Raw genomic sequence first — 9,326 nt, 5'->3', positions numbered from 1 at the left:
GCTACTCGCCAAAGTAGTAGGTGGAACAATGTTTTGTATAGTATGTTATGCCAATTGAGCTTGATGTCCCCCTGCAGTGTTTTTAAAAACCAAACAGCTCAGCTTAACTCATAGAGATGTCTGCCTTAGGCTTGAACCGTCTCCATGAGACCAAAGTGACAAAAGCACCTTGAAAGATGAGATGGGAGCCCTAGGGGCAGTGAGTCTATGTGAATGCGGGAGAACAACTCAGAAAAGGAGGTGAGAAGGTTACATAACTCAAAGAATGTAACCAGTGCCACTAAATTATATATGGAGAAATGGCTGAATTGGTGTGTCTTGCTGTGTATACTTTTAACAATGTAGAAGAACTTACAGAAATAATAAAATACAGCTATATGTTCATAGACTTCTTTTGAATAAAACCTCTTAAAAATTAAAAAAAGAGAAAGAAATGCGATGACCAGGGAGAAACAGGAAACAGAAAATCTCAGAAATAAGTACCTGGAGAGGGGCTGTCTGGCCAGAAACAGAACTTCTCGTGGGCAGTACACAAGGCTTTCCTCAGCTCAGCACATCGTTCCTTATCTAAAACCACACAGACAGCGAAGCCTTAGAACATACTTAGATGCAAAATCCTATGGCCAAGAGCCTTTAAGAATACAGAGATGACTAAACATAAAAATTACTAGAGAATTAACAAATGCATGAAAATAATAGGAACTATATCATCCTGGTATTTTCCACCCAACAAGATCTAACTTGAGATCCTAAGATCAACAAAGATGTCATATATCTTATAAAGCAGGACATTCCAAAGTGTGAGCCTAAAGTACTTTGCCTCTTTCCCTAAAAGTATACATTTTGAAACCATAAAATAAACAGATTGCTGTTAGTTACCTAGAATTTGAAAAATGAAAAGCAAAGTCCATTCTACGGTAGTTTAGTTTAAAAACAGAAAGCAACGCTTGAAGGGAATAACTAGGGTGAGGACTCTCAAATGGTGTTCTCTTTGTTCTATGTAGCACATTCTTCCATCAAACAGAAGTGACTGGTCTTTTCAAAAAACCTAGTATAGTATGTCTTAAAGGGGAAAAAAAAAAAGCAAAATCTTTGAATGTGGAGAAAAGTACAGTCTGAACTTTATACTTACACCTGTCAAAGTCGAAAGCGAGCTGTAAACTGGCACAGAGGAAAGCCTGGCAGCTGGAGCACTTGAGCATATCACACTCGACCGTGACCCAGCCGTATCTTGCACAGACAAGCGGAGAGAGCTCAAGGGGCTTACCTGCCCACTTCAAAGAGTGTCCATGTTAAGAAAGACAACATTTCCAGTACATTACAAAGAGTAAGTCCCAAATTAAAACTTCAACTCATCCTTTGGGTAGACAGGAATAAAAAGATTAAGAGGAAAGCAATATCAAGTGGTGAGACCATCTTTAAAGCACAGGCACACAGTTTACAGAACGATGGTGGTCATCTGAGTAACATGTGGAGAGAGAAAGTTACTGCCTTTTCTCAAGGAAGCCCTGTGTATTTTGTTTACTGGTTGTGAGACAGATTACACAGGACACTCACTTTCACTTAATATGAAATACTATGAATTTAAAAGCACCAATGAAAGTACTGGGGTATGTCTAAGCCATGAATGCACAGTGAAGTTCAAAAGCACCGGGCTATGTCTATCAATGGGTGCGTGGTGAAGTTCAAACAGGGAGAAATATTTCTGCCACTCATCTATTGTTCTTTGTTGTACTGTATTCACTTTTACCTTCACAGGGTTAAAAATAGTAAAATTAATAATGCACTTCATTATTACCCCAAAAAGTTTGATTGTTACATACCAATGTGAGAGTGTACGTGTTTGAAACAGACTGAGAGCATTTCTAAGTATGTGCTTGGGAAAGTGTCCTAAACATTTATTGATCCTTAATATTCAACATTCAGCTTTCATATTTTACCTAAAGAGCTCTTACTTTACAGAATAAAGGGGGAAAAATAGGATAAAATATGAAAGACATAGCAAAGTTCTATACTTTTATAAGAGGTATGGGAATTTGAAAAACATCCCATTACCAACAAAAGAAAGACTGAAAGCTATAAAGTAGGATTTAAATGTAACTGCTAAAGGAGCCGGGATTAGCTGCAATGAAAACAAGTCACTTAACCAATGTAAGTTAAATAAATGATTAGCCTAACAAAATTAAAATCAATTTTATTTGTTGTTGTTGTTGTTGTTATATGCCGTCGAATTGGCCCCGACTCATAGCGACCCCTCCTTGGGTTTCCGAGGCAGTATCACTACAGAAGTAGGATTGCCCAACCTTCCTTCCGAGGAGTGGCTGGTGGGTTTGAACCGCCAGCCTTCTGGTTAGCAGTCAAGTGCCTTAGGCACTATGCTACCAGAGCTCCTCAATTTTATTTAATGAAAACAAAAGGAAACAGATCTAAATGATGTCTTAAAATCAGGAACGACTCCGAGGAACAATAGCGGAAGGGTAGTTAAAATACCTTCCCTTTCCCCAACAATTTATTCCTAAGGCTTTTAGGTGCTGAGCAAGGAAGGTGTGTGTGTGTGTGTGAGAGAGAGAGAGTGAGGGGAGCAGTTCAGTGCAACGTGTCAGAAGCCCAACGGGTGACAAGGGCATCATGTAGGACAGCGCAGTGTGGAGGTCTGGAGCCTGACTGGGGAGGAGATCATAGGATAAACAGGACATTAAATACAGAGGGTGACTGCTCGATGCCGTAGAGAGATTAGAGGTAACAGGAATTAGATTTGACAGTGTTAAGGGAGGGAAAATGTGAATGAATCCTGGGATGTAGCACTGGAATTGCAGGTGTCAGTGGAAATCATAGTTCTTTAATATGCATAGAAATGAATTTAGATGTAAATGTGAGTATACATGTATAAGTGTGTGTGTATACGTAGTCCCTAGCTCTGTCCTTAGAGGGGCCCAAGTCAGTGGCACCCAAGTAGCTATGAGCTCATCTGCATCCCCATCCTGACTTTTAAATAACATCCTCCATGTAAAAGAACCAAGCATCCTTGGGAAAATAGCTGATTCCAGGAATAGGCTATGGATAGTACGAGAGGAACCTAGAACATTTTGCACCAGAAAAGCAAGAAAGTGGTCAAAGAATGATGGGAACCTGTCAAAAGGACACAGAATTGAATTTGAAGGATCCTTCCTGACCAGATCAGGTCAGTTAGAACTCTGAAACGATGATAGTGATGGATTATAACTCAATGAATAACATAGGAAATCATGAGGCCATGCCGCTATAAATATGTCAAGGCTGAAGAGGAATGAGACACTTACATAGTTTCAAAGCACCTTCCCACAAAACATTATGCTATTACAAAGGAAGAGCTCCTTTACAGTGGAAAAGCCTGACCGCCCGCCCGTACTCAGGGAATCAAAATGATCATCATCAATGAAGGGATAAATTGAAACCCTGCAACATCCCGCAGGAGTCAGTGAGAAGAACACAGCATCACTCCTTCCACACTTCTGCCAAAGATGCACAAGCCTCCATCTAATCACAGTAAACATCAGACAAAGGCAAATCGAGGAACGTGCTACAAAATAACTGGCATTAAGTACAAATCATGATATTCAAGGAAAAACTAAGGAACCCTTCTAGATTAAAGGACACTAACGCAACATCTCAACTAAATGCAACATGTCATTCTCAACTGGATCCTTTTGCTATGAAGAATGTTACTAGCACAAATGATGAATGATTGGGATCTGAGGATTAGAGGGTAGTAAGTTATCAATGTTAACTTCCTGATTTTGATAGCTGCATTGTGATTATTTAGGAGAAAGTCCTTGTTTATAGGAAATACATATTCAAATATTTGCGAGCCAGGAGCTCTGGAGGCATAGTGCCTAAGGCATTTGACTGCTACCAGAAGGTTGGTGGTTCAAACCCTTGAGCTACTCCATGGAAGGAAGACTGGGCAATCTACTTCTGTAAGGATTTACCACCTTGGGAACTCAAAAAGGGTTGCTATGAGTCAGAATCGACTTGATGGCACTGAGTTTGGTTTTCTTGTTTTTTAAATGAGGCATCACTCTGACACTGTACTCTCAATACGCTCAGGATAAAAGTTCTTTGTAACCTTTCTATGTTGTTGTTATGTGCCATTGAGTCAACCCTGACTCATAGCAACCCCTCCTTGGGTTGCTGAGGCAGTATCACTATGGAAATAGATTGTCCAACCTTCCTTCTGAGGAGTGCCTGGTGGGTTTGAACTGCCAGCCTTCTGGTTAGCAGTCAAAAGCCTTAGGCACTATGCTACCAGAGCTCCTAACCTTTCTATAGGTTTGTAATTATTTTAAAATTTAAAAATTCTTTCAATAACAAAAAACCCAGCTTCTGAATAAGCAAAGTGCAGTAGGCAGCTTCTGCGATGGCTCCCAGTGGTCCCTGATGCTGCTATTCCTGGCTTTGAATAATCTGCTCCTCTTGACTGTGGCCTGGGCACTGTGACTTGCTTCTAGTGAACAGAGTAAGGCAAAACTGACAGGATGTCACTTCTGAGATTAGGTTACAAATTAGGTTCTGGCTTCCATCTTGCTCTCTTGCATGTTTGTTCTGATGAAGCCAGCTGCCATGTTGTGAATTGTCCTTATGGAGAAGCCCAAGTAGCAAGGAACCGAGGAAGGTCTCCAACTAATGGCCAGTGGGAAATCAAAACCCCCATCCCAACGGCCATGAGGAAATGAATTCTGCCAACAACCATGCAAGTGAGCCTGGAAATGAGTCCTTCCCTAGACGAATCTTGAAATGACTTCCAACACTTTGACTACAGCCTGTGGGAGACCCTGAGTCCAAAGACTCAGTTAAGCCAAGCCTGGATTCCTGAGCCACAGAAATTATGATAATGTATGTGTATTGTTTTAAGCCACTAAGTTTTAGAGTAATTTTTTCACACAGCAATGGACAACTAATACACAAAGGAAAATCTAGAAAGAGACAGGAAGTGCAGTATATATACATACAAACCCATCTGCTTTGGGTACCAAGAGTCCTAAGATATAGTCCTGACTCTGCTATTTGTTAACAGGTTGATCTCGGGCAATTCACATAACTTACTTGAAACTGCTGCCTCTTCTTTAAGATGAGGATAATACTAAGACCTATTTTTATAGATTTAAGGTGAAGACCAAATGACGCTATGTATATAAAAATGCACTATACATGGAAGTGAGTTGTTATTTCTTCTCCTCTCAGGCTTTTAGTTTTTCTTCTGTAAAAAGAAAAGGTTAGATAACCTCAAGCGTCGCTTTGAGGGATAACATTTTCTGTTTCCTGTAAAATTTCTTACCAAGTTTTGATTCTTACATTTAAAATATCAGAGTAAGTGGTTTAACGCACTGAAGAAAAACAATTCCAGGAGCAGGTAGAAAGTTCAACTTACAGGAAGCAAAAAAATAACATGGCACTCAACAACAACACAAATAAATTATAATCAAATTTTTCAAAGGATATGGAAAATGTTTCCACTCTGCTAAAGAAGGCTTCTTTGCTTGTAGATTCGGACGGAGGCTGATCTGCTTGGGGTGATCCATTAACTGACTGGATTGTGGCAGATGGGTCCTTCCTAAAAGAAAGTGGTAGAACTTGTTACTAAGCCTTCTATGATACCATTCTGCCTAAGCATTTTGTATCTAGCTTCTCTCCCCATTATATTACCAACCACACTGACAATGGATTTTAACCTTCCTAAAACCTTTTCAGTTATGCTATTCCTCAGTTTAATATCTTCAACGGTTTTACACTATTTGCTAAATGAAATTCAAATTCGTCAGTGTGGTATTCAAAACTCTATCTATACAACAAAGATGAATCGTTTTGCACATATAGTACAGCGTTGTCAGTGAAGGCAAACATGGGTATATGGATTGATAGATGGGTGGACAGGCTGAACTATTAGGTATGTCTATGAAGTGAGGAGTGTACCCAAGAACATGTATAGGGTTGGCAGACAATGGTCCTATAACTTTATGTGTATGATCTGAATTTCCAGGTGTATAGTGGAGCTGACAAGGGGCAAGGTTGAAGTCACTGCTTGGTCACAGCCAGCTACGCAGAGGGACCAAGTAGGTGAACCTGTGGACTCGGGACCATAGTCGCAGGGGACATCAAGCTCAATTGGCATAACGTACTACACAAAACATTGTTCCACCTCCTACTGTGGTGAGTAGAGACTGGGATCTTAAAAGCTTGCAAACTGCCATCTAGATGCAACAATGGGTCTCTCCTCGTCCAGAGCAAAGAATGAAGAAAACCAAAAATTCATGGAAACAATTAGTCCTAGTGACTGGTACACCATCCAATCTGCAGCCTATATGACTATGAGACCAGAAGAACTGGATGGTGCCCGGCTACTACTGTCAACCACTTGGAAGAGGACCTATGTAGGAGATCCTGGATAGAGAGGGAGAACAATGTGGAACAGAACTCAAAATCATTTGGGGAAAAAAAGCAGGGGAGACCAGGTTTGCTGGTCCAATGGAGACTGGTAGAACCACTGAGACTATGGCCCCTAGCTGCCCTTCAGGTCTGGAATTGAACCCATGCCTGTGGTTTCCAGCCAAACAATAGACAGGCATATGAGTTGAACATTTACCTGTGAATAGATACACTCCTTGGAGAGAACAAGCATGGGAGAAAGAAGGGCTACTTATGCACTGGGAGACAGCTCAGGGGGCTGGAGTGCATGGAGGGATGGACACAGGGAAGAGGTAACTATTGGGAGGAAGTGGGAGGGGAAATGTTGCATTGTGGTAAACTGTGGTCAATGTCACGAGACAAAGTATACGTGAACTGCTATATGGAAAGTGTATTTGCTCTGTAAATTTTCACCCAAATCACAATGAAAAACAAAACGAAACTCTATCTATAGTTGGCCATAGCTAACTTTCTAGCAGTTTCTACCTCTGGAGTGCTGCACTAATGCTATACTAGCAAACTGTTCTCCTACCTCACTCACTGTGCCCCCACAGGCCTTTGCTTAACTTTGTTGTTGTTGCTGTTATGTGCTGTCCAGTCAGACCCAACTCATAGCTTGGGTTTCTGAGGCAGTATCACTACAGAAGCAGACTGCCCAACATTCCAAGGAGTGGCTGATGGGTTTGATCCACTAGCCTTCTGGTTAGCAGTCAAGTGCTTTAGTGAACACAAAATAAGGCTCAAGGTGTCGGTCACACATCATACAGTATGAACTACTTTAGAGATTCAACTCTTTTAATAACAGAAAGAACAACTTCCTTATTAGTACCTGAGTGAGTTCCTGACTTCTACCCTCACCTTCTTATAAAAAGAGAACTAATCTGAAAACTCAAACCAGAGTAAAGACCTATAGAAGAGTTCATAAAAACTCTGAGAGAGAAAAATAATGAGCAAAAGAAATACCTCATTTTTAGTGAAAGCCATTAAAATGTTACCCCGGGGAGGAAATACTGAAAGATATGATTGTAATAAAAATAGGATTACACCAGTGACTATTGTAACAACAACATCAACACAATTTACTCTAAGTACCTTTCTCAGAAACTCAGAGAGAACTGGGGTAGGGTGAGTTCTTGGGAAAAAATTCAGAGGATCCGTAAATTTAAATGAGATAATGACATTTATTTCACAATGTACTAACTGAAACTTAGCATTTCCTTCAATTATGAAAGTCAAAAAGGAGAGAAGCATTAGCAGCACCTGTGAATCTGTCAACAGAATCGGATATTTTGTCATCACATTATGGTTGTCACACGTTTTAAAATACCGTTTACGTGCATCACTACCTGGAAACCGCAGGAGATAACAGATCCGCCACTGGATAGTACTTATGATTCAATCTCTTTTTTCTTCTACTAGCTTCATAACTGCATTTTCACGTAATTAGCTTCCTTTACAACCGTAGGGAGCTCTGGTGGTGTAGTGCCTAAAGCACTTGACTGCAAAACAGAAGGCTGGCGGTTCAAACCCACCAGCCACTCCTGGGAAGGAAAGTTGGACACTACTTCCGTAGAGATACTGCCTCGGAAACCGAGGAGGGGTCGCTATGAGTCGAAAGGACTCCCAGGCAGTGAGATTTATAATCCTAAGTATTTTACTTTATGTCTTTAAAAAGTATTATTCTGAGAAGGGATTCATAAACTTCACCAGACTGGCAAAGGGGTCCACGGCACCAACAACAACAAAAAAAAGTTAGGAAACCCCAAAAAACCAAACTCACTGCCCTCGAATGGGATCCGACTCACCGCGACCCTCCTGGCATTTCCGAGGTGGTCTTACTACGGAAGAACCCCAAACAAGAAAAGTGAGGTGCGCACTTGCAGTTCGCGGCTCTTCTTTCCCAATAACCCTCTACGCGGAAATACCACCCCTACTGGCGCGTCCGATAAAGCCCCAGGAAAAAGACAAGGCTCGTCGAGCGCAGCAACCGCATCTGCCCCCGGATCGCAGGAAGACGCCATCCCCAAAGCCCCAGGCGAGAACCAAGGTGATCCCTGAGGCCTGCGTTCCCCATCCCTTGCCAATCTGCGGGTCCCGGACCCAGGGAGGCCGCGCGAACTCACGCGTCCACGCTCCCCTCTTCTGGGGAAATCCCCTCATCTATCAGCTGCCGGACTTTCTGGGGGGTCCCTTCTGGGGAACGAACAACTGCACCCCAATTCTTTTCAAACCCCGCGACAAACGATTGCCCATCAGCGGGCGCCGCCATCTTGGTCCGCTGCCGAGTGGCTTCCCCGCGGGCTTGAACGCTCAGGAGCATGCGTTCTAGACGGTTAAGATCCGCCCTGGCACGTGACCTCTGACCCACCCCCTCCGGCCTATGTTAGAGCCAGTGTGTAGAGCCAGTGTGTAATGTGGGGGCTGTAGTGCTTACGACTAAATCTCCATTAATCATTCCTTTTATGAACGAACGGGACTCTGGTGGCATAGTGCCTAAGACATTTGATTGCTAACAAGAAGGCTGGTAGTTCAAGCCTACTAGCCACTCCTGGGAAGGAAGACTGGGCAATCTGCTTCCATAGAGATAATGCTTGGGACACCCCAGAAGGAGTCGCTTTGAGTCTGAATTAATGACTGCAGTGAGTTTGGTTTGGTTATGAACAAAAAGAGCTCTTGTAGCACAGTGCCTAAGGCATCTGACTGCTAACCAGAAAGTTGGTGGTTCAAACCCACCAGCCACTCCTGAGAAGCAAGACTAGGCAATCTACTTCGCTAAAGATTTACTGCCTCAGAAACCCAATGGGGGTCACATGAGTCATAATCGACTAGTTAGCAGTAAGGTTTTTATCAACGAGCATGTTTGGGCTGACAGCGTGTTTGTAGAG

At 42.2% G+C, this 9,326-nt stretch overlaps 1 protein-coding gene across 1 annotated transcript in view; it reads right to left on the bottom strand.

Annotated features, from left to right (window-relative positions):
• Positions 1 to 8,710, bottom strand: part of ZC3HC1 (zinc finger C3HC-type containing 1) — a 28,137-nt gene extending 19,427 nt beyond the window's left edge. Inside the window, exons 1-4 of the mRNA XM_007955399.2 lie at positions 8,565 to 8,710; positions 5,479 to 5,590; positions 1,133 to 1,283; positions 484 to 567 (exon numbers count right to left, since the gene is read on the bottom strand). Of these exons, the coding sequence (XP_007953590.2) occupies positions 484 to 567; positions 1,133 to 1,283; positions 5,479 to 5,590; positions 8,565 to 8,710 (493 nt within the window). The remainder of the gene's footprint in view (positions 1 to 483; positions 568 to 1,132; positions 1,284 to 5,478; positions 5,591 to 8,564) is intronic.
• Positions 8,711 to 9,326: the final 616 nt, after the last annotated feature.

This window comes from Orycteropus afer, unplaced genomic scaffold (genome assembly GCF_000298275.1).
Source record: "Orycteropus afer afer isolate SDZICR_OR568_19922 unplaced genomic scaffold, OryAfe1.0 scaffold00501, whole genome shotgun sequence".
NCBI lineage: Eukaryota > Metazoa > Chordata > Mammalia > Tubulidentata > Orycteropodidae > Orycteropus > Orycteropus afer.
This window is presented reverse-complemented; position numbering and strand designations above follow the sequence as displayed.